The following is a 25,854-nucleotide window of genomic DNA, read 5'->3' on the forward strand; positions in this document are numbered from 1 at the left end:
TAGTGAGACCCTGTCTCTGAAAAAAAAAAAAAAAAAAAAAAATAGGATTAGCCAGGCATGGAGGTGTGTGCCTGTAGTTGGGAGGATGGCTTGAGCCCAGGTGGTCTAGGCAGCAGTGAGCACCATTGCACCACTGCACTCCAACCTGGGTGACAGGGCGAGACCCTGTCTCAAAAAAAAAAAAAAAAAAAAAAAAAAAAGAAGCGCTCTGGGAAAGGGAGGCTTTGGCTGGAACAAATGGTGAATTCCTTTGGCACCCCTGAGCTTTCTTGGGCAGGCATTTTAAAGGGGCCTAGGTCCACCTAGAGATCCGCCCTTAGGCTGTTAACTTAGCATGACGCCATGTTAGAGTTTAGTCAAGTCTCTTAGTGCAGTGGTTAGGGTAGTCGTTAAATGCTGAGGAGTCTTTGTAGTTCTCAATTAGCAGGTGAAAGTTTTTAGGGATGAAAGGTACTGATATCTCCAATTTACTTTGAATGTATCAAACAATAGGATGGATTGCTGGATGCAGAGAAGGCATGTGATAAAGCGGATACAGCAAATGTTACTGGTAGAGAGTCTGTCACCCAATCATTAGAACATGAGCTCCAGGAGGGCAGGGACTTTGTTGGCCTGGCACATAGGCGGTCAATAAATATTTGCAGAATGAACGAACAATACTTGTAACGGGCTTAGGACAAACAAGTTCACAAAAAGAGGAAGCTTTCCCTGACTCTGTTGTGGCAGGGACCCGGACGGTGGAACGGACGCACAGAAAGCGCGCGGGGTCTGGCGGAGTCGCTCTGGCCTCCTGGAGCCTCTGCTCTATGGCGGGTCCTCCCAGGGCTGCGGAACCTCTCTGGCCGCTCGTGGCGTCCGCTCTATGGCGGGCCTTTGGGGACGCAGGAGCATGCGCAGGACTGCTCCCGGCCCGGATCTCTATGGCAGCGGCGTCGCCGTGGGCCCGGCCCCTGCGATCCCGCCCGGGCCCGGCTGTCTCAACAACCGCCCCCACTGCCCCCTCTCGGGCATGAACCGAGCTTCTTGTTGCCGCCCGTTGCCCTACCCGCCGCTGCCGCCGCATCCCGACTCTGGGCCAGCGCTGGGAACATGCCCCTGGCCGCCTACTGCTACCTGCGGGTCGTGGGCAAGGGGAGCTACGGAGAGGTGACGCTTGTGAAGCACCGACGGGACGGCAAGCAGGTCTGCAGGAGTGGGGCCTGGCAAGGGGCGGGGGCGGGCAGAGGTGCGCCGAGGGCGCCGACCGGTAGATTAGGTCGGGGGTGGTCGCAAGGGGCTCATCTCGGATGGCATTTTCTCAGGGAAATGGTCCCAGACCAAGACGAGGCCAGGTCTCCCTGTAATATGCGCCCAGAACTACTTCTACTTCTTTGTTGTGTTAAATTTTTTTCCTTTTAATTTTCATTTTCTTTACTTACGATTCTAAGTTTTATGTAAAAATTTTCAGTCTCTGCCTATCTACTTCTTTGTTGTGTTAATTGGCATGCTTGATTTACACACCTTTCTCCCAACCCCGACACTCTCATGAGAGCAGGTGTCATGCATTCCCAGGACTTAATACAGCGCCTAGCAAGCATTATTCCTTGAATGAAGGGCCCCAAACGTCTCTACTGTAGACTGCTGGACTCGCTTAAAACTCGACCCATTTTCTTCCCGCCAAACCTTCTCTCATGTCTTCCGTTTCATTGAATAGTGACACCAACCCACCAGTTGCCCAAGCCGGACACCTGGAGTCATTTTTAAGCCTTCCCACGCACCCCAACACTGATTATATTCATCTATCACTAAGACAATAGGCCTCCTCTCATCTCCACTGGTACCACCCCAATCCAGGACACCCGGTTGTCTCTAGCAAAGCTATGGCCACGGTTTCCCAACTGGTCGCCGCCACTTGACTTGCTTTTCTCCAATCCATCACTTTCACTGCAGCCTCAGTGATCTTTCTCAAATTTAAATCTGATGTTGTCACTCCTCTGTTTAAAACACTTTATCCCATTACTCTCAGGATAATGAACCAATTCTTCAATGTGGTTTATTAATAGGGTGACAATATAATGTATTGTACAAACTGGGACAATTTTGAAACTGAAAGGAGGCATTATTAATAGTTACACCGGGACAGTAGGACCGCTCCAGGCAAACTGAGAGGAGATGTCCCCCCTAGATATAGGGCCCAATTGCCTGTTCTTCCTTGTCTCTGGTGCTAGTTGCTTTGCATGGAACACAGCTCATGCATTAGAGATTTATTCAGTAGGCATTGGGGGAATCATTGGATTTTGGGGCTGATGATAGGGAACTAGCAATAGCTAGTTATTTGAGCTTTAGTTTACACTTCACAAAACACATTTATGTATGTGTCGAAGAAATGAATTTTATGGTCTTTGAAATGATTGAGGGCAATGTATTAGGTGTTAGAGGCTATTGATTTCTTTTAAGTGTGAATAATTTTGTATGCTGAAGATCAGTGACTATTAAACTTATGGGGGCCATAGATCCCTTTGAGTATCTAATATAATCCACAGACCATTCTGTCTGCAAATGTATAGTCAGGCTATATTTTATGCACCTTTTTGGGAGAGCTTAGATATTAAGGAATTTCTTTTTTTTTTTTTTTTAATTTTTTTTGAGACGGAGTCTTGCTCTGCCTCCCAGGCTGGAGTGCAGTGGTGCGATGTTGGCTCACTGCTGCAACTACTGCCTCCCAGGTCCAAGCAATTCTCCTGTGTCAGCCTCCCGAGTTACTGGGAATACAGGTACACACCAACCACGCTGGGCTAATTTTTGTGTTTTTAGTAGAGACAGGTTTCACCATGTTGATCAGGCTGGTCTTGAACCCCTGACCTCAGGTGATCCACCCGCCTCGCCCTCCCAAAGTGCTGGGATTACAGGAGTGAGCCACTGTGTATGGCCAGATATTAAGGAATTGCTAACACAGGTTTTATAATTGATCCAATGGTAGGTTATCTTGAACTCACTTTTTTTAGTCATTAATGAAATTGTGAAATGCAGATGGAAAAGGTAATTTTTTTTGTGGCCCTACACTGCTATAAATCTAACTTATAAGAAGTATCAATAATAGCAAATATTTTCCCTGATTTTGTGCTTGGTGAAAAACATAATGAATAGGTTATCTGACAGGCTCTGCAAGGTTGGTTTTGAGGGTATTCTTGAGAGCTCTTAGATAACTCTGAGGCCACAAATCTTATGTTTATTTGCACATTGTAAAAATACATGTTTTGTTTTTAGTATGTCATCAAAAAACTGAACCTCCGAAATGCTTCTAGCCGAGAGCGGCGAGCTGCTGAACAGGAAGCCCAGCTCTTGTCTCAGCTGAAGCATCCCAACATTGTCACCTACAAGGAGTCATGGGAAGGAGGAGATGGTCTGCTCTACATTGTCATGGGCTTCTGTGAAGGAGGTGATCTGTACCGAAAGCTCAAGGAGCAGAAAGGGCAGCTTCTGCCTGAGAATCAGGTGGTAGAGTGGTTTGTACAGATCGCCATGGCTTTGCAGGTACTGTGTAGACTAATAGCATCCTAGCTTGTTCCCAGATGTCAAGAAGATGGCAGATGTATTTTAGGAAAATTTTTCTTCAGATACTTACATATAGAAATGTATTTTTTGGAAAATTCATTTGTGAAGTTGACCCAATCACTCTTGCTGTAGCATTGGAACTTTTCTAAGCAAGTGATACCTATATTAAAATAGACATAGCTTTCATGTCTAATTGCAGGGGAAGCCCACTCATTTACTATTTATAGCAAAGTCAATTTTAAGGACCCTGAGGCAACCAAGAGCAAAGAGTGACTATGTTTGTTATCCATTGGTCAGTTGTGTCATGCTGAAAGGTGGCTAGGCTAATTGATATGCCCAGTGATTTCATCTGTCACTCTGCTTGGGTACAGTAGATGGGAATGCAAAAGAAGTTTTCTTTTTTTTATTTTTTAGAATTGGGCAGCACATCATTCCATAAGATAGAATAAGTGGTCCTACAAGTTTGTGTTTTAATATGCATATAACTCAAAAGCGAGGCTGTTTATGAAATACTATTTTGGAGCTGGGTAGACTTGTCCAGAATTAACTGACCATGTTTAAATTCTGAGATACTTTCTCTTTTTTTTTTTTTTTGAGACGGAGTTTTGCTCTTGTTACCTAGGCTGGAGTGCAATGGCATGATCTCGGCTCACTGCAACCTCCACCTCCCAGGTTCAAGCGATTCTCCTGCCTCAGCCTCCCAAGTAGCTGGGATTACAGGTGCCTGCCACCACACCTGGCTAATTTTTTTTTTGTATTTTTAGTAGAGATGAGGTTTTACGATGTTGGCCAGGCTAGTCTCGAACTCTTGACCTCAGGTGATCCGCCCGCCTCGGCCTCGCAAAGTGCTGGAATTACAGGCATGAGCCACCGCGCCCGGCTGAGATACTTTCTCTAAATAAAAATGCTCTTGCTATACTTGAAAATATTATTAAGCTGAGGATTTCATGGGTCTGAGAGGACTGTGCGTCTGACTTTGTATAAGTTGTCCTACCGTCAGTGGGAGTTTGTAAGCATTTTTTTTTTTTTTTAAGACAGAGTGTCACTGTCGCCCTGATTCGAGTGCAGTGGCAAAATCATGGCTCATGCCAACCTCCACCTCCTGGGTTCAAGTGATTCTTGTGCCTCAGCCTCCCAAGTAGCTGGGATTATAGGCATGTGTCACCATGCCCAGCTAATTTTTGTATTTTTTAAGTAGAGATGGGGTTTTGCCATGTTGGCCAGGCTGGTCTTGAACTCCTGGCCTCAAGTGATCTGCTCACCTCGGCCTCCCAAATTGCTGAACACTGCGCCTGGCCTGTAAACATATTTTTAAACTGGATTCATGTAATGCCAAAGTGGTATAATTGTCAAGCTACCAGGGAACAGTTTTGATGGGTACTGGGTACGTCAACACATGGAACTTAATTTTCTCATTTCAAAAATTGTAAATTAGACCTTTTATTTAGAGATTATAAAGCAATAATGTTTGGTAGGTATTTGTTTGTTGAATGAGGAATTCTATGGTTGGTTACTCTTTACGGTCAAAGACTCTAACTCGTGCCATTGCTGATGGTATATAATAAGCCAGGAATAAATACATAATTAAGTCTATTTATGTGTAATAAAATCTTGTTTCTTTCCTCAGTATTTACATGAAAAACACATCCTTCATCGAGATCTAAAAACTCAAAATGTCTTCCTAACAAGAACAAACATCATCAAAGTGGGGGACCTAGGAATTGCCCGAGTGTTAGAGAACCACTGTGACATGGCTAGCACCCTCATTGGCACACCATACTACATGAGTCCTGAATTGTTCTCAAACAAACCCTACAACTATAAGGTAGGATTGGGCTCTGTATGCTGGCTTACCTTGTCTCTGGGAGAGTAGTCATAATTTCAGAAGTTAGTTAAGTCAGAGAATTATCTATGAATTGGTTTAAGGAAAATGTTTTCTTTTTTTAAAGGGAAAAAATGTAAATAAGCTATTCTGACATTTAACCATTTACTGTTTTTATTTTCTAGTCTGATGTTTGGGCTCTAGGATGCTGTGTCTATGAAATGGCCACCTTGAAGCATGCTTTCAATGCAAAAGATATGAATTCTTTAGTTTATCGGATTATTGAAGGAAAGGTAAAGAATAATCTAGAACTAATTGACCAGTGTTTCTATAGTGCAGCTTTATAAATAGCTACTAGCAAAATCATTGATGATTTTGATGAGTCAATGAGTAATTATTGAGATTGGGTTGATAGTTAACAATGGTGGGTCCCTTCTGTGGGGAAGGTCAGACTAGAGGAAGAGGGATTGATGGATCATTTCTTAATATTAATCTATAAGATGGCTTAATGGCTCAAAAGAATTGGCTTTTTGAAAACCTGTGCCTATAGTCATAGCATGTGCAGATGCCCTGAGAGGCTATTTGTCTCTTCTTCTAAGCAGTCTATGATTCAATGAGCTACATTTAAAATGAGTTTACTCTGTTTGAACTTGTCGTTCCTTTGATAATCATCACAACAATCAGTAACTAGTTAAGAACCACAGAAAGCATTGTGTCTGATACAGACTCCAGAGTGACTGGCTTTGTATGTTCCATGAGGCTAGTTGCCCTTTATAGTGTTAGGCATCCATGTATCATTAAGGTTTTTTTTTTTTTTTTTGGAGATGGAGTTTTGCTCTTGTCTTCCAGGCTGGAGTGCAATGGCATGATCTCAGCTCACAGCAACCTCTACCTCCTAGGTTCAAGTGATTCTCATGCCTTAGCTTACCAAGTAGCTGGGATTACAGGCACATGCTGCCACGCCCAGCTAATTTTTGTATTTTTAGTACAGACGGGGTTTCACCATGTTGGCCAGATTGGTCTCGAACTCCTCACCTCAGGTGATCTGCCCGCCTCAGCCTCCCAAAATGCTGGGATTACAGGTGTGAGCCACCGTGTCTGGCCAATGTACCGTTAAGTTTTAAAGGCCATAAATCACCTATTGATTTTAATACTATCCCACAACTTATTTAATTTTTCAATTTGAAACATATTGAAAAACACATTTCAAACATATTGAAAAAGTAAAATTTTCCCATAATGCCACTACTTAAGAATCAAACAAGAAGGGAGTGAAATTCTCTTCTCTTTCTATTCCCATTCCCTGGAAGATGACCATTGCTAGCAAATTGGTACATGGCCTTTCTGGTTTTTTCCTGTCTTTATACAGACATAACTCTGTGTGTATGTGTGCACGTGTGTGTGCATGCACACGTGCACACCCACAGATTCTTAAACTGAACTGGAATCAGGCTGTTCACATGGTACATAACTTGTTTTTTTGACTTAATATATGAGGAACACATCCTTCCAAGTCGGCACCTGCAAGGCAAGTCTTGTTTTTTTTTGTTTTTTTTTTTTCTTTTTTTTGAGACGGAGTCTCACTCTGTCGCCCAGGCTGGAGTGCAGTGGTGCGATCTTGGCTCACTGCAACCTCTGCCTCTCGGGTTCATGCCATTCTCCTGCCTCGGCCTCCCAAGTAGCTGGGACTACAGGCGCCCACCACCACGCCTGTCTACTTTTTTGTATTTTTAGTAGAGACGGGGTTTCACCATGTTAGCCAGGATGGTCTCCATCTCCTGACCTCGTGATCCACCCGCCTCAGCCTCCCAAAGTGCTGAGATTACAGGTGTGAGCCACCGCACCCGGCCCAAGTCTTGTATTTTTTTAACCTGCTGCCTAGTTTCTTTTTTTTCTTTTCTTTTTTTTTTTTTTTTTTTGAGACAGAATCTCTCTCTGTTGCCAGGCGGGAGTGTGGGGGCGTGATCTCGGCTCACTGCAACCTTCACCTCTCTGGTTCAAGCAATTCCCCTGCCTCAGCCTCCCGAGTAGCTGGGATTATAGGTGCATGCCACCACGCCCAGCTAATTTTTTTGTATTTTTAGTGGAGACGGGGTTTCACCATGTTGGCCAGACTGGTCTCAAACTCCTGACCTCAGGCAATCCACGCGCCTCAGCCTTCCAAAGTGCTGGGATTACAGGCGTAAGCCACTGCGACTGGCCCTAGTTTTTATAAGAAGAATGTATGATAACTTATTCCACAAATCCCCTATGGGACATTTATGTTTCCAATTGTTTACTACTGCAAGAACAGTACTGCATTGAACATCCCGATACATAAGTCTTTAGGAAACTCATTTATTTCTGAATGAGAGTGTCATCAGATGGGGCTGCTGGGTTGAAGGATATACTTTTATAATTTTACAACTTGTTATCTTACAACTGGGATACCAGTACACTTCCTGTAGACTAATATACTGATTGTTTTCTGCTTATGTGGATATATGACTATAAATAAATATTGGGAAACCTCTACCAGCTTTTACTTTGTTTCACAAGACCATTAGTCATAATTACAGTATTATTTTTCTTTGTAGCTGCCACCAATGCCAAGAGATTACAGCCCAGAGCTGGCAGAACTGATAAAAACAATGCTGAGCAAAAGGCCTGAAGAAAGGCCATCTGTGAGGAGCATCCTGAGGCAGCCTTATATAAAGCGGCAAATCTCCTTCTTTTTGGAGGCCACAAAGATGTAAGATACTTCCCTTGCAAATAGCTGGGCTAAGTAGATGGGGTAAAAGAAGGTGGCTTCTATAATATTCATATGCAAGAATTAATGGTGAGTTTTCTTAAAAACAAGAAATAAAATGGCATGATTACATATGTAGAGGAGGCAAAATTCTACCCTCTTAGGGTTTTTTGGGTGAGCTTGAGAATTAAACTTGTAATTTAACAGGAGAAAAGCATATAGATTTATTTAATACCTGAATAAGTTTTATGTGACACAGGAGCCCTCATAAGGAAATGAAGATATAACTTCTACTAAAAATACAAAACCTAAATGCTTTTGTGCTTGATTGAACAAAGAGAGGCAATTGTGGAAAAGTAAACTATGTGGAGAGGCTAAAGGAAGATAAGAATTATTTTAATAAGGTCTGTTTATAGAATTCTCTCAGTTTCAGCTTTCCATTCTTGGTAATAAGAATGTTACTTTCCTTCTGGTACAGGGAGGACATATTTCATATGGGAGTTTTATCTTCTGCTTTCTGGAAGAAAAAGGGAAGATCAGAGTGCCCTTCTTGCACTTACTTTTTTTTTGTTTTTTTTGAGATGGATTCTTGCTGTGTCACCCAGGCTGGAGTGCAGTGGCATGATCTCAGCTCACTGCAACCTCCGCCTCCCGGGTTCAAGCAATTCTCCTGCCTCAGCCTCCCCAGTAGCTGGGATTACAGGCGCCCGCCACCATGCCCAGCTAATTTTTGTATTTTTAGTAGAGACAGGGTTTCACCATGTTGGCCAGGCTGGTCTTGAACTCCTGACCTCGTGGTCTGCCCACCTCGGCCTCCCAAAGCTTGCACTTACTTTTTAAAGAACCTTAGCCCAAAATAATCTTTATGCCAAAGTAGCATATTTTGGCATGGCATATTCTCCCAGTCTTCAAATACGTGTTGAAATTTGCTTAATTGCTAAAATCAGAAATTTGGAGAACCACCGTCACATTCCTCAGAGGATTCTAAGACATATAGTATAAATTTTTTTTTAAAGGACATATGCACTACTCTGGGCTCACTGCCTATGAGTTAGTCCTGTTCTCAAGGAGCAGCCAAATAAAAAAAAAAAGAGGGCATATATTTTAGAAATCATATAATAATTAGAGATTATCTGAGAAACCTATACATCTTACTGTGTAAGATAGTAATATTTAAAAAGTAGTGTTCACATTTCTGAGAGCTTGCATAAAGTTCCCTCTTCATTCATATAACTTCCCAAGAGAATTCCTGGCTTTGGCTTGCAGATCCTACCTTTATTAAACAGGTGTTCCAGGATCTAAGACTTAGGGCTGGACAAAACTATCACAATCTGTTTGGCTTCTCCTCTTGCCTTGTGGCATGTTAAATTTGGAAAGAGAGGAGGCAATGCCAGAGATGCCTCAGGGAATAAAGAAGAACCATCTTTTTGTGTACATTGTCTATGTAATTTCCCACCAAGCAGACCTTTGGCCTTCTAGTGCACTGATCTCCATGCTCCTCTTGAATTCTCCAGAGGTTTAACCCAGTTTTAGAAATGACATACTAAAATAGTTGGGGATGTTATTCCTGTATACATTTATTCTATAAGTCAGGACTAAGTATACCAATCAGTTTCACTCTCAAAGTTAGCCAAGCAGTTGTGATATCATTACAGACATGTAAAATTTGAAAATGAAAATTAACCTGATACTCCGGTATGTGAGGCAATCTCCCATAGAATTTTTATTTTGGAATAATTTTGTATAAACAGGAAAGTTGGAAAGATAGTGTGGAGAGTTCCTGTATACCCCTCATCTAGTTTCTTCTGTGATTATGAGATTACATACCCTAATGCATTTGTCAAAACTAAGAAACCAACATCGAAATATTACTGTTGACTTGGCCAGGCATGGTGGCTCACGCCTGTAATCCCAGCACTTTGGGAGGCCGAGGCTGGCAGATCACCTGAGGTCAGGAGTTTAAGACCAGCCTGGCCAACATGGCAAAACCCTGTCTCTACTAAAAAAAAAAAAAAAAATACAAAAAAATTAGCCAGGCGTGGTGGCGCACACCTGTAGTCCCAGCTACTCGGGAGGCTGAGGCACAAGAATCACTTGAACCCGGGCAGTGGAGGTTGCAGTGAGCTGAGATCACGCCACTGCACTCTAGCCTGGGTGACAGAGTGAGACTCTGTCAAATTTAAAAAAAAAAAGAAAGAAAAATATTACTATTGACTAAATTCCAGACTTTCTTTGGCTTTCACCAGTTTTTTTCTCTAAGGTCTCTTTTCTGTTCCCGGATCCAATCCAGGATATAAATACATCTAATCAGGGTTCTGTGATCGTTTCTCACTTTCTTTATTTTTTATGACCTTGATTGTTTCAAAGACTACTGGTCAGGTGTTTTGTAGGATGCCCCTTAGATTTTTAGAAAACTGTTCTCTATAAATGGTGCAGTTCTGTAAGGGAATTCATTGTATACACACACTCCCACATATACCTAAAAACCCTTAATCTTCAGTATATTGATAATAACTCTTTCTTTTCTTCTTTATAAAGAAAAACCTCCAAAAATAACATTAAAAATGGTGACTCTAAATCCAAGCCTTTTGCTACAGTGGTTTCCGGAAAGACAGAATCAAATCATGAAGTAATCCACCCCCAACCACACTCTTCTGAGGGCTCCCAGACATGTATAATGGTACGTTTCTTTTTAAAGGGTATGTGTTTTAGAAACTGCACTTAGAAAAATGGGCCATCTATGGCCGGGCGCGGTGGCTCACGCCTGTAATCCCAGCACTTTGGGAGGCCGAGGCGGGCGGATCACGAGGTCAGGAGATCGAGACCATCCTGGCTAACATGGTGAAACCCCGTCTCTACTAAAAATACAAAAATTAGCCGGGCGAGGTGGCAGGCGCCTGTAGTCCCAGCTACGCGGGAGGCTGAGGCAGGAGAATGGCGTGAACCCCGGGGGGCGGAGCCTGCAGTGAGCCGAGATCGCGCCACTGCACTCCAGCCTGGGTGAAAGAGCGAGACTCCGTCTCAAAAAAAAAAAAAAAAAAAAAAAAAAGAAAAATGGGCCATCTAAGCAAATTATTTTATGTGAAATGATTATGCTTTACTAGAGATTCTGTTGTACAATTAATTCCTTATTGTAAAGAAAGAATACTGGTTAAGGTGATTGATTTAGCTTTATCCAAATTGGGCTGTCAAATTGTTCACAAAGTCAGTGTTGTAATAACTTTAAGAAGTTTTTGGCCGGGCACGGTGGCTCAAGCCTGTAATCCTAGCACTTTGGGAGGCCGAGGCAGGTGGATCACGAGGTCAGGAGATCGAGACCATCCTGGCTAATGTGGTGAAACCCCATCTCTACTAAACATACCAAAAAAAAAAAATTAGCAGGGCGTTGTGGCGGGCGCCTGTAGTCCCAGCTACTTGGGAGGCTGAGGCAGGAGAATGGCGTGAACCCAGGGGGTGGAGCTTGCAGTGAGCAGAGATCCTGCCATTGCACTCCAGCCTGGGGGACAGAGCGAGACTCTGTCTCAAAAAAAAAAAAAAAAAAAGTTTTTAGGTGAAATTTATATAACAAAATTAACCATTTTAAAGTAAACAAGGCTGAGCACGGTGGCTCATGCCTGCAATCCCAGCACTCTGGGAGGCCGAGGCTGGCATATCACCTGAGGTCAGGAGTTCAAGACCAGCCTGGCCAACATGGTGAAACCTCATCTTTACTAAAAATACAAAAATTTGCCGGCTGTGGTGGCATATACCTGTAGTCCTAGCTACTTGGGAGGCTGAGGGAGGAGAATCGCTTGAACCTGGGAGGTGGAGGTTGCAATGAGCCAAGATTGCAGTACTGCACTCCAGCCTGGGTGACAGAATGAGACACTGTCTCAAAAATAAAAATAAATAAAAATAAATAAATAAAGTGATCAATTAAATGTGGCCAGTACATTCACAGTGTAGTGCAAGTGTCACTTCTATATAGTTCCAAAACATTTTCATCACCCCAAAGGAAATCTCTTCCTCATTAAGCAGTCACTCCCCATTTTGTCCTTCACCCAGCCTCTGGCAACCACCAGTGTGTTTCCTGTCTCTATGAAGTTACCTGTCCTGGATATTTCATGTAAATAGAATCATTAAATATATGACCTTTTGTTTCTGGTGTCTTCCACATAGCAGATTTTCAAGGTTCATCCATGTAGCATGTATGAATACTTCATTTCTTTTTAGGTCTGGCTACCATTGTATGGATATACCACAGTTTGTTTATCCATTCATCCATTAGTAGACATTTGGGTTTTTTTCACCTTTTGGCTGTTGCTATGAACATATGTGTGCAAGTAGTTGAGTACCTGTTTTCCGTTCTTTTGAGTACCTACCTAGCAGTGGAATTGCTGAGTCAAATGGTTATTTTTGGTTTGACTTTTTTTTTTGGTTTGACTTTTTGAGGAACTGTTGCACTGTTTTCTACAGTGGCTGCACCATTTGACATTCCCATCAGCAGTGCACAAGGGTTCCAGTTTCTCCACATCTTTGCCAACACTAGTTATTTTCTGATTTTTTGATTCTAGCCATCCTAGTGGGTGTAAAGTGGTATCCTATTGTATTTTTGATTTGTATTTCCCTAATGATTAATGACATACAGCATCTTTTCACATGCTTGTTGGCCATTTATATGTCTTTGGAGAAATATCTGCTAAAGCTTTTGCCTTTTTTTTTTTTGATACAGGGTCTCACTCTGTTGCCTGGGCTGGAGTGCAGTGGTGTGATCATGGCTCAATCTAGCCTCCTCCTCTCCGGATCAAGTGATCCTCCCACCTCGGCCTCCTGAGTGGCTGGGACCACAGCATGCCACCATGCCTGGCTAATTTTTTTATTTGTAGAGACAACGTCTTACTGTGTTGCCCAGGCTGATCTCAAACTCCTGGGCTCAGGAGATCCTCCCACCTTGGCTTCCCAAACAAAGTGCTGGGATTACAGGCATGAGCCACTGTGCCCAGGCTTTTTTTTTTTTTTTTTTTTAAGAGAGGATCTTGCTCTGTTACCTAGGCTGGAGTATAGTGGCATCATCATAGCCCACTACAGCCTCTGAACTCCTTGCCTCAAGGGATCCTCCTACCTCAGCCTTCCGATTAGCTGGGTCTACAGGTGCATGCCACCATACCTGGCTAATTATTATGATTATTTTTGTAGAGGTGGGTCTCACTGTGTTGCTCAGGCTGGTCTTGAACTCCTGGGCTCAAACAGTTCTTCTGTGTTTTCCTCCCAAAGTGCTGATATTACAGGTATGAGCCACATCACCCAGCCCCTGCCCAGTTTTAAATTGTGTTTTTGTCTTTTTGTTGTTGAGCTGTAAGAGTTCTCGATCTGTGTTCCAGATACTAGTCCCTTGTCAGACAACTTGCAAGTATTTTCTCCATTGTATAGGTTGTCTTTTCTTTCCTTTTTTAATTAAAAAAATTTTTTTTGTTTTTAAAAATTTCTTTTTTTACTTTCTTGATAATATCCTTTTCACAAAAGCTTCTAATTTTGATGAAGTCCAGTTTATCTATTTTTTTATTTTGTTGTCATAGCTAAGAATCCCTTGCCAAATCCAACGTCTTGAAGGTTTATGCCATAGTTTCTTCTAACAATTTTATAGTTTTAGCTCTTATATTTAGGTTGTTGATCCAATTTTTAGTTTTAATTTTTTCATTATGATAAAATACACATAATGTAAAATTTACTATCTTAGCCATTTGTAAGTGTACAATTTAGTGGTGTTAAATACATCTATAATGCTATGCAGCCATCACCCCTCATCTTCATAACTCTCATATTGTAAAACTGAACTCTGTTACCATTAAACAGTATGTCCCCATTCCCTACTACCCCAGTCCCTGGCAACCACTGTTCTACCATTCTACTTTCTTTCTTTCTTTTTTTTTTTTTTTTTTTTTTTGAGATGGAGTTTTGCTGTGTCACCCAGGCTGGAGTGCAGTAGCATGATCTCGGCTCACTGCAACCTCCACCTCCCTGGTTCAAGCAATTCCCCTGCCTCAGCCTCCTGAATAGCTGGGATTACAGGTGCACGCCACGACATCTGGCTAATTTTTTTGTATTTTTAGTAGAGACAGGGTTTCACCATGTTGGCCAGACTGGTCTTAAACTCCTGACCTCAGGCAATCCACTCACCTCGGCCTCCCAAAATGCTGAGATTACAGGTGTGAGCCACTGTGCCTGGCCCACCATTCTACTTTCTGTCTCCATGGTTTTGACTAGTGTAAGTACCTCGGATAAGGGGATCTTGCAGTATTTGTCTTTCATGACTGCCTTATTTCGTTTCACATAATATCCTCAAGGTTCATCCATATTGTGACATGTCAGAATTGCCTTCCTTTTTAATGCTGAATAATATTCTGTTGTATGTATATCCCACATTTTGTTTATCTGTTTCATCTGCAGATGTACATTTGTGTTGTTTCCACCTTTTTTGCTATTGTGAATAATGCTGCTATGAACATGAATGTACATATATCTCTTTGAGACCCTGATTTCTTTTTTTTTTTTTTGAGACAGAGTCTCACTGTTACCCAGGTTGGAGTGCAATGGCGCAATCTTGGCTCACTGTAACCTTCATCTCCCAGGTTCAAGCGATTCTCCTGCCTCAGCCTCCCAAGTAACTGGGATTACAGGCATGTGCCATCATGCCCAGCTAATTTTTGTATTTTTAGTAGGGATGGGATTTCACCATGTTGGCCAGGCTGGTCTCAAACTCCTGACCTCAGGTGATCCACCCCACTCGGCCTTCCAAAGTGCTGGAATTACAGGCGTGAGCCACTGCTCCCAGCTAAGACCCTGATTTCTATTTTTTTGGGTATATAACCAGAAGTGGAACTACAGACCACATGGTAATTCTATTTTTAACTTTTTGAGGACCTGTAGTACTGTTTTCCACAACTTCTGTATCATTTTGCATTCCTATCAGCAGTACACAAAGGTTCCAATTTCTCTACATTCTCACCAGTACTTGTTATTTTCTGGGATTTTTTAGTAACAGCCATCCTAATGAGCATGAGGTGGTATCTCATTGTAGTTTTGATTTGCATTTCCTTAGTGATTAGTTATGTTGAGCATTTTTTGTGTGCTTATTGACCGTTTGCATATCTTTTTGGGAGGAGTGTCTATTCAAGTCCTTTGCCCATTTTTGAGTTGGGTCGTTCATTTTTTGCTGTTGAATTTTAGGAGTTCTCCATATATTCACGATGTCAATCCCTTATCACATATATGATTTGCAAATATTTTCTCTCATTTTGTGGGTTACCTTTTTACTCTGTTGATAGCAACTTTTGATGCACAAAATTTTTAATTTTTGTGAAATCCAGTGTGTCCTATCCAGAAAATCACTGGCAAATCCAATGTTGTGAAGCCTTTGCCTTATGTCGTCTTCTGAGAGTTTTATAGTTTTAGGTCTTACATTTAGGTTTTTTGTTAATTTTGAGTTAATTGTTTTTTTTTTTTTGAGACGAAGTCTCGCTCTGTCGCCCAGGCTGGAGTGCAGTGGCACAATCTCGGCTCACTGCAAGCTCCGCCTCCCGGGTTCACGCCATTCTTCTGCCTCAGCCTCTCCGAGTAGCTGGGACCACAGGCGCCTGCCACCACGCCTGGCTAATGTTTTGTATTTTTAGTAGAGACGGGGTTTCACCGTGGTCTCGATCTCCTGACCTCGTGATCCGCCTGCCTCGGCCTCCCAAAGTGCTGAGATTACAAGCGTGAGCCACTGCGCCCGGCCAATTTTGAGTTAATTTTTATATATGGTATTAGGTAAAGATCTGACTTCATTCTTCTGTATATGGATATCTAGCTTTTTCAGCACTATTTGTTGAAAAAACTGTCCTTTCCTCATTGAATGATCTTGGCATCTTTGTCAAAAATCATTCGGCCACATATGCGAAGGTTTATTTCTGGGTTCCCCTTTCTGTTCCATTGGTTTCTATGTCTAATGTCTGTTTTTATACTAATACTACACTGTTTTGATAATGTGGTTTTGTGGTATGTTTTAAAATCATGAAGCATGAGTCCTCCATCTCTATTCTTCTTTTTCAAGATTGTTTTGGCTATTTGGGATCCCTTGAGATTCCATTGAATTTTAGGATGGATTTTTCTATTTTTCCAAAGAATGTCATTGGGATTTTGACAGGGATTAGATTGAATCTATAGATTTCTCTGGGTAATATTAATATATTGACAATATTAAGCTCTTCTCAAGGAGATGCCAAAATGTAAAAGGAGAAAAAAAGAAAGAACAATGTTGTCTTTCAATCCATGAACATGGGATGTGTTTCCACTTATTTATGTCTTCTTTAAATTTCTTTCAGCACCATTTTGTAGATTTCACTATGTAAGTCTTTCTTTCACCTTTTGGTTAATTCCTAATTATTTTATTATTTTTGATACTGTTGTAAATTGAATTGTTCTTGTAATTTGCTTCTCAGATTGTTTATTGTTAGTGTATAGAAATGCAACTGATTTTTGTATGTTGACTTTGCCTGTTGCTACCTTGCTCAGTTCGTTTATTAGTTCCAACAGTTTCTGTGTGTGGAATCTTTAGGTTTCCTAGACACAAGATCATATCATCTGCAAAAGGAGATAATTTTACTTCTTCTTTTCTAATTTTGATGCCTTTTATTTTTTTTCCTTGCCTAATTGCTCTGGCTAGAATTTCTAGTACTATGTTGACTAGAAGAGGTGAAAACAGGCATTCTTGCCTTGTTCCTATCTTAGAGGAAAGGCTTTCAGTCTTTCACCATTAAATGTGATGTTTACTGTGGGTGTTTCATATATGACTTTCATTATGTTATGAATTTGTTTTTCTATTCCTAGTTTGTTGAATTTTTTTTAATCATGAAAAGGTGTTTTTTTTTTTTTTTCACAGCCCTGAAAATCATCATGTAAGGGTGTTGATGATCATGTGGTTTTTTTCCTTCATTCTGTTAATGTGGTCTAATACTACATATGAAGCATATAATTCATTGTCCTTAATTACATTCACAGTATCATGCAGCCATCACCACTATCTTCCAAAACCTTTTCATCATTTCAAACAGAAACTTTGTACCCATTGAGCAATAATTTTCTGTTCCCTCTATCGTCAGGCCCTGGTAAGCTCTCATCTACTTTTTGTCTTCATGGATTTGCCTGTTCTGGATATTTTATATAAGTGGAATCATACAATATTTGTCTTTCTGGCTTCTTTCTTTCTTCTTTTTCTTTTTTGTTAAGAAGTTTTGTTTTTCTTTTTCTTTTTTTTTTTTTTGAGACGGAGTCTTGCTCTGTTGCTCAGGCTGGAGTCCAGTGGTGTGACCTTGGCTCACTGCAAGCTCTGCCTCCCAGGTTCACGCCATTCTCCTGCCTCAGCCTCCCGAGTAGCTGGGACTACAGGCGCCCGCCATCACGCCCGGCTAATTTTTTTGCATTTTTAGTAGAGACGGGGTTTCACCGTGTTAGCCAGGATGGTCTGGATCTCCTGACCTCGTGATCCGCCCATCTCGGCCTCCCAAAGTTCTAGGATTACAGGCGTGAGCCACGGTGCCCGGCCCACAGTTTTGTTTTTCAGGCTGTCCATTGCCATTGATCAGCTTGAACTAGTCCAGAGTCCAGCAGGGAAGTGCATGGTGTACCAGATTCACCATCTCTTAAGTTGCTACTGTTTTCTCTTCTTTACTGAAAGATTGTACTGAGCCAGGCTTTACCTATGACAGGCCGGCGACACGAACACTTATTGTGCTGTTCTTCAGGCCTTTCTGAGTCAGCATCTTTTCTCTGACTTCGTCATGTACAGAAGGATTCCATGGAGAAAAGCTAATTGCATGAGTCTTCTATTTTAGATTGGTCAAACAAACGAGTAATGCACACCTTAACACTGTCAACCACTTTACTCTTAAAAAGCTGAACATCTTTCTCATACAGTATTGCAGCCTCTGGGTTTAGGGGGCTTTTTGTATCAATCTTGTAGAAAACTCTCCTTGCATATTGTTAGTACTTGCCAAATTTGGTTATGATTCCACCTCCATTTTCCAAATGCTCTTCACATCCAGTTCTTCTGAGGTGGCATCACCTAGTAGGTGAAAGATGGGAATACCAAATATCAAGCATGGATAGTCACCATCTGGATAGTAATTAGGGATGGATGTAAACTGCAAACTTAAATACACCATCTTTTTTTTTTTTTTGAGATGGAGTCTCGCTCTGTTTCCCAGGCTAGAGTGCAGTGGTGCGATCTTGGCTCACCACAACTTCTGCCTCCTGGGTTCAAGTGATCTCCTGCCTCAGCCTCCTAAGTAGCTGGGATTACAGGCATGTGGCACCACACCAGCAAGTTGTTATATATTTGGTTAGAGACGGGGTTTCACCATGTTAGCCAGGCTGGTCTCGAACTCCTGAGTGCTCCACTGCCTCGGTGTGCTGGGATTATAGGTGTGAGCCACCACGCCTGGCCTGAATATGCCATCTTGATAAAGTCTGTGCCCTATGAATATTAGTCCAAACCACTTTCATACAGAGGGATAAGATGGCTGCACATAGACACCTAGTAACGTCTGCTCCACAACCAAGGTAAATTCAGCAAGAAGAGAGTATTTCAGGTGGACGAGTCTGTAGGAAGCATGCATGCCATTTGTTGACTGCTGCTGGGGCAGGAGATGTAGGCTTAGTTATGGGCAAAGCATTTTTGGGAATAGAAGGCAGCTGTTTCTTTGGCATAGTTCATCAAAGACTGATTTTCGCATCCCCTGCCAATGTATTCAGCTTCAGATCGTTTCCATATAGAGCTTGTAGACACGCTCCAGAAAGAGTACATAATGTGTACTCCAAACAAAGAAATTCAGTAGTATGTCATCAGACTCTTCTGTCCTCAGCATTCAATTTACCAGCCTTCCGGGCATTGTGCCTCACCTCTGTGCCTTCAATGTAGAGTTCCCAGCTACCCCATCGCCTTTGTGGCCCAGCAGCATCTCTGGCCACAGTGCCAGTCCTGCCCCTGCTTGCCCCCTGCCCTGTCCTGGCTTATTTCTTTTCTTTTCTGAGACAGGATCTCACTGTGTCAACCAGGCTGGAGCGCAGTGGTGTGATCACGGCTCACTGCAGCCTTGACCTCCTGGCTCAAGCAGTCCTCGCACTCAGGCTTCCAAGTAGCTGGGACTATAGGTACTTGCCACCATGCCCAGCTAATTTTTTGGTATTTTTTATAGAAATGGGGTTTCGCCATGTTGCCTAGGCTGGTCTCAAACTCCTGAGCTCAAGTGATCCTCCTGCCTCTGCCTCCCAAAGTGCTGGGATGATAGGTGTGAGCCACCACACCTGGCCTGGCTTATTTTACTTAGCATGTTTTCAGGGTTCATTCATGTTTTAGCATGTATCAGAACTTCATTCCTTTTTATGGATTAGAAATATTCCATTGTATGTTTTTTTTTTTTTTTTTCTTTTTGAGACAGGGTTTCACTCCTGTTGCCCAGGCTGGAGTGCAGTGGCGGGCTCTTGGCTCACTACAACCTCCGCCTCCTAGGCTCAAGCAATCTTCCTGCATCAGCCTCCCAGGTAACTGGGACTACAGACATGCACCACCACACCTGACTAATTTTTGTATTTTTAGTAGAGATGGGATTTCATCATGTTGCCTAGGCTGGTCTCGAGCTCCTGGCCTCAAGTGATTCACCTGCTTTGGCCTCCCAAACTGCTGGGATTACAGGAGTGAGCCATTGTGCCTGGGAGTATTTGCCACATTTTGTTTATCCCTTCATCTGCTGATGGACTTTTGGATTGTTTCCGCCTTTTGACTATTTTGAATAAAGCTGCGGTAAACATTGGTGTACAAATACTTACTTGAGTCCCTGCTTTCAGTTCCTTGGATTTTTGATTACATACTTAGTAGTGGAATTGCTGGTCATATGTTAATTCTATGTTTAACTTTTTGAGGAACCTCTTATTGCATTTTGAGTTGATTTTGTATAAGATATGAGGAGTGCTATAATAATTTCCAAACATGTTTTCATTCAGGGTGAAGGCAAATGTTTGTCCCAGGAGAAGTCCAGGGCCTCTGGTCTCTTGAAGTCACCTGCCAGTCTGAAAGCCCATACCTGCAAACAGGACTTGAGCAATACCACAGAACTAGCCACAATCAGTAGGGTAAATATTGACATCTTACCTGCAAAAGGGAGGGATTCAGTGAGTGATGGCTTCGTTCAGGAGAATCAGCCAAGACATTTGGATGCCTCTAATGAGTTAGGAGGTATATGCAGTATTTCTCAAGTGGAAGAGGAGATGCTGCAGGACAACACTAAATCCAGTGCCCAGTCTGAAAACCTGATTCCCACGTGGTCCTCTGACATTGTCACTGGAGAAAAGAATGAACCAGTGAAGCCTCTGCAGTCCCTAATCAAAGAACAAAAGCCAAAGGACCAGGTGAGTGATATGCACACATGAGATATTGGTTTCGGAGAGAAGACTGAAAGTGCAGTTACAAATGTGTGGGTTCTGTTGTCATTTTAGGAAAATCAGTAATTCTGTGTATCAGTTTAAACATAGAAGAATATTTGCATCAAACCAAAAAGAAACCCAGTACCCTATAACAGTCACTCACCATTCCTTCTTGCCCACAACCCTGGCAACATTTGTCTCTATGGATTTGCCTATTCTGAGGATTTCATATAAATGGAATCATACAATTTATGGCTTTGTGTGTTTGGCTTTTTTTTTTTTTTTTTGAGACGGAGTTTCACTCTTGTTTCCCAGGCTGGATTGCAATGGTGCGATCTCGGCTCACTGCAACCTCTGCCTCCTAGGTTCAAGTAATTCTCATGCCTCAGCCTCCTGAGTAGCTGGGATTACAGGCATTTGCCACCACACCCAGCTAATTTTTTTTTTTTTTTTTTTTTTTTGAGACGGAGTCTCACTGTCGCCCAGGCTGGAGTGCAGTGGCATGATCTCGGCTCACTGCAACCTCCGCCTCCCGGGTTCACGCCATTCTCCTGCCTCAGCGTCCCGAGTAGCTGGGACTACAAGCACCCGCCACCACACCTGGCTAATTGTTTTGTATTTTTAGTAGAGACGAGGTTTCACCATGTTAGTCAGGATGGTCTTGATCTCCTGACCTCGTGATCTGCCCATTTCGGCCTTCCAAAGTGCTGGAATTACAGGCATGAGCCACCGCACTCGGCCAACGCCCGGCTAATTTTGTATTTTTAGACGGGGTTTCTTCATATTGGTCAGGCTGGTCTCGAACTCCCGACCTCAGGTGATCGCCTGCTTTGGCCTCCCAAAGTGCTGGGATTACAGACGTAAGCCACGGGGCCTGGCCTGCCTTCTTTCACTTAACGTGATGTTTTCAAGGTTTATCTATGATGTAGGATGTACCAAAATTTTATTCCTTTTTAAAAAAAATTTAATTGTTTAATTTTTTTGAGACAGGGTCTCTGCTGCTCAGGCTAGAGTGCAGTGTGGCAAACACAGCTTACAGCAGCCTTGACTTCCTGGGCTTAAGTGATCCTCCTGCCTCAGCCTCCCGAGTAGCTGGGCTTAAGTGATCCTCCTGCCTCAGCCTCCCAAGTAGCTGGGACCACAGACATGCTCAGCTAATTTTTTTATTTCTATTTCTTGTAGAGAGATGGGGCCTTGCCATGGCCATGTTGCCCAGGCTGGTCTCAAACTCCTGGACTCAAGCAGTCCTCCCAACTTGGCCTCCCAGTGTGCTGGGATTATAGGCGTGAGCCACTGCACCCTGCCTCATTCCTTTTTATTGCCAAATAATATACTGTATTTGTATTTGTGTACCTGTGTGTGTGTGTGTGTGTGTATATATATACACACATAGATGTATTTTTTGTTTGTTTCAGTCTCACTCTGTCACCCAGGCTAGAGTACAGTGGTGCGATCTCAGCTCACTATAACCTCCGCCTCCTGGGTTCAATGATTCTCGTGCCTCAGTCTCCCAAGTAGCTGGGACTGCAGGTGCATACCACCATGCCCAGCTAATTTTAGTATTTTTAGTAGAGATGGGGTTTCACCATGTTGGCCAGACTGGTCTCAAACTCCTGACCTCAAGTGAATTGCCTGCCTTGGCCTCCCAAAGTGCTGGGATTACAAGTATGAGCCACTATGCCCAGCCCATATATATTTTATTCATCCATTCATCAGTTGATGTAAATTTGGGTTGTTTCTACTTTTTAGGTACTTTTGTTTTCTAAGAGGAAGGTTATATGTGGATAATGCTGCTGTGAACACTTGCATACCAGTTTCTGTGTGGACATATATTTTCAGTTCTGTTGAGTATGTACCTAGGAGTAGAATTGCTGGGTCATATGGTAACTCTATGTATTAAACTTTTTGAGAAACTACAAAATTATTTTCCAAAACAACTATATAATTTTGTTTCTGCCAGCAATATATGAGGGTTCCAGTTTATCTGCATCCATGCTAACACTTGTTACTGTTCATCGACTTGAACATAGTCATCCTAGTAAGTATGAGGTGGTTGTGATTTGCATCTCCCTAATGACCAATGATGTTGAGCATGTTTTTCGTTTTCTTTTTTTTTTGAGACAGAGTCTTGCCCTGTCGCCCAAGCGGGAGTGCAGTGGCACAATCTTGGCTCACAGCAACCTCTGCCTCCTGGGTTCAAGTGATTCTCCAGCCTCAGCCTCCAGAATAGCTGGGATTACAGGCGTGTGCCACCACGCCCGGCTAATTTTTGTAGTTTTTCTAGCAGAGATGGGGTTTTACCATGTTGTTCAGGCTGGTCACAAACTTCTGACCTCAAGTGATCAGCCTGCCTTGGCCTCCCAAAGTGCTGGGATTACAGGCCTGAGCCACCACGCCCAGCCTTGAGCATCTTTTTATATACTTTGGCCAGTATTTCTCCTTTGGAGAAATAATCTATTTGAATTCTTTGCCAATTTCAAAATTGGTTTATTTATCATTTTATTATTGAATTCTAAGAGTTCTTTATTCTAGATACCAGTTCCTTATTAGATACAGCATTTGAAAATATTGTCTCCCGTCCAGGAATGGTGGCTCACGCCTGTAATCCCAGCAGTTTGGGAGGCCAAGGCAGGAGGATCCCTTGAGCTCAGGAGTTCAAGACCAGCCTGGCCAACATAGTGAAACCCTGTTTCTACTAAAAATACAAAAATTAGCCGGTCATGGTGGCACGCGCCTATAATTCCAGCTACTCAGGATGCTGAGGCAGGAGAATCGCTTGAACCTGGGAGGCAGAGGTTGCAGTGAGCTGAGATTGCCCCAGTGCACTCCAGCCTGGGTGACAGAGCAAGACTCCATCTCAAAAAAACAAAAAAATAAAATAAAATATTGTCTCCCATCCTCACCTCCCCTCCCCTCTTCCTCTTCTTCAGGGCCTTGCTCTGTTGCTGAGGCTGGAGTGCAGTGATGTGATCTCAGCTCACTGCAGCCTCCGCCTCCTAGGCTCAAGTGATCCTCCAATCTTAGCCTCTCGAGTAGCTGGGGCTGTGGGCGTACGCCAGCACGCCTGGCTAATTTTTTCTATTTTTTGTAGAGACAGGGTCTCCCTGTGTTGTCTAGGCTGGTCTCAAACTCCTGGCTCGGCTCAAATCATCCTCCCACCTTGGCCTCTCAAAGTGCTGTGATTAAGGATGTGAGCCACTGCGCCTGGCTGAGCATCTAATTAACATGCATCAGACATAGTCCTAAGTACTTTTAGTGTATTCTCTCAGCTAATCCTCAAACAGTAATACAATATGGCTGTGGGTATTAGATCCATTTTTAAATGATGAAACTGGGCTCAGGGAAATTAAGTTTCTCACATAAGACTCCATCTAATGCTAAGCTCAATGGTCTTTTTGTTGTGCTTTTTAGGGTACATCCAAATAACTGATGTTTACTTGGGAAATAAATTTGTATTAAATTGGAATTCACTTAAAACATTTGTTCATTTTCAGAATGGAAAACCTATGAAAAGTTATGAGGAGATTTTTAAAAATAATTGAATCAAACATCAGTAGTTTTAGATTAAACATAATTTAAGTGATTGAATTAAAACAATTATTTTTATTTGGAGGAAGAGAAAAAAATCAGAACATTTGGATAACTGATGTCGCCATTTTGTCTTTGCCTGTCAACACTGCAAATAAACGTTCATTTTGAGAAAGACAACTCCTAATTTTCTTTTTAATTTATTAAAAAATTTTGGCCAGGCACAGTGGCTCACACCTGTAATCCCAGCACTTTGGGAGGCCGAGGCGGGCGGATCATAAGGTCAGGAGATCGAGACCATCCTGGCTAACACGGTGAAACCCCGTCTCTACTAAAAATACAAAAAAAAAAAAATTAGCTGGGCGTGGTGGCAGGCGCCTGTAGTCCCAGCTACTTGGGAGGCTGAGGCAGAAGAATGGCGTGAACCCAGGAGGCAGAGCTTGCAGTGAGCCAAAATCGCGCCATTGCACTCCAGCCTGGGCGACAGAGTGAGACTCTGTCTCAAAAAAATAAAATAAAATAAAATAAGATAACATGAATAAATGAATTTTTTTTTTTTTTTTGAGACACTCTTGCTGTGTCACCCAGGTTAGAGGACAGTGGCATGATCACGGCTCATGGTAGCTTTGACCTCCTGGACTCATGCAATCCTCTCACCTCAGCCTCCTGGGTAGCTGCGACTATCTGGCATATCACTACATCTGACTTTTTTTTTTTTTTTTAATGGAGATGGAGGTCTCACTATGTTTCTCAGGCTGATCTTGAACTCGTGGCCTCCAGTGGTCTTCCTGACTTGGCTTCCCAGAGTGTTGGATTACAGGTGTGAGCTACCACACTCAGCTTCTTCTCATTTTCATTTACAATTTTAAAAGTAGGCATAGAGAGTTTGGCCATTTGGATGTTCAAAAGACTTTTCATTATTTTATGTTTTTGTGTGTGTTTGCTTCATTTTATAATCATTATTTTTTAACTGTTGCATTATGATTTAATTTCATTGCACAAAAATTTGAAATTGCAACTGCTTTTGTTTTCTTTTCTTTTCTTTTTTTTTTTTTTTTTTTTTTGAGACGGAGTCTCACTCTGTCACCCAGGCTGGAGTGCAGTGGCGCGATCTCAGTTCACTGCAACCTCCCCCTCCCGGGTTCAAGCAATTCTCCTACCTCAGCCTTCCGAGTAGCTGGGATTACAGGTGCCTACCACCATGCCCAGCTAATTTTTGTATTTTTGTAGAGACGGGGTTTCACGATGTTGGCCAGGCTGGTCTCGAACTCCTGACCTCGTGATCCTCCTGCCTCAGCCTCCCAAAGTGCTAGGATTACAGGCATGAGCCACCATGCTGGTCCGCTTCTTTTGTTTTCTAAGAGGAAGATTATGTATACCTCTGTATTCAATTCTGCATTGTTATGTTTGAACCATATTGTGAACTTTACATTGTGATGGGTCATTTTAGAACTTCCATGTAACACTTTAAATTGCAATATGGAAACTAGTTTTTAAAACTGAGGAAAGTTTTCATGCTAAAGACAAAAGCCACTTTTTATGGACAACTTACTTTGGATTACAATGTACCAGGTTGCTGCTATACTTTAAAATGTTATTTTATTCTTTTTAAGGATCAAGTTGCTGGTGAATGTATTATAGAAAAACAGGGCAGAATCCACCCAGATTTACAGCCACACAACTCTGGGTCTGAACCTTCCCTGTCTCGACAGCGACGGCAGAAGAAGAGAGAACAGACTGAGCACAGAGGGGAGAAGAGACAGGTTGGCAGAGATCTCTTTGCTATAAGTCATTTTGCTTTGGTTTG

General features: G+C 42.4%; 1 protein-coding gene and 1 pseudogene across 12 annotated transcripts in view; one reads left to right on the forward strand and one right to left on the reverse strand.

The window, feature by feature from the left end:
* Positions 1-750: 750 nt before the first annotated feature.
* Positions 751-25,854, forward strand: part of NEK4 (NIMA related kinase 4) — a 61,818-nt gene continuing 36,714 nt past the window's right edge. For 6 of the 12 annotated variants that reach the window (XR_008657065.2, XR_010122464.1, XM_063646002.1 and 3 more), the window contains exons 1-8: positions 889-1,182; positions 3,247-3,513; positions 5,162-5,359; positions 5,542-5,649; positions 7,933-8,087; positions 10,623-10,764; positions 20,100-20,504; positions 25,661-25,810. Coding sequence is in view for 10 of the 12 variants with exons in the window: in XM_063646002.1 (XP_063502072.1) it covers positions 1,090-1,182; positions 3,247-3,513; positions 5,162-5,359; positions 5,542-5,649; positions 7,933-8,087; positions 10,623-10,764; positions 20,100-20,504; positions 25,661-25,810 (1,518 nt within the window). In the remaining 2 variants the exon portion in view is untranslated. Of the gene's footprint in view, positions 1,183-3,246; positions 3,514-5,161; positions 5,360-5,541; positions 5,650-7,932; positions 8,088-10,622; positions 10,765-20,099; positions 20,505-22,643; positions 22,791-25,660; positions 25,850-25,854 lie in introns of all 12 variants that reach the window. The other 6 variants (XM_055274286.2, XM_055274302.2, XM_055274270.2 and 3 more) reach the window with 5 other exon arrangements.
* Positions 17,741-19,228, reverse strand: LOC129480579 (AKT-interacting protein-like; annotated as a pseudogene).

The sequence above is a fragment of the Symphalangus syndactylus genome, chromosome 1 (genome assembly GCF_028878055.3).
Source record: "Symphalangus syndactylus isolate Jambi chromosome 1, NHGRI_mSymSyn1-v2.1_pri, whole genome shotgun sequence".
Taxonomy (NCBI): domain Eukaryota; kingdom Metazoa; phylum Chordata; class Mammalia; order Primates; family Hylobatidae; genus Symphalangus; species Symphalangus syndactylus.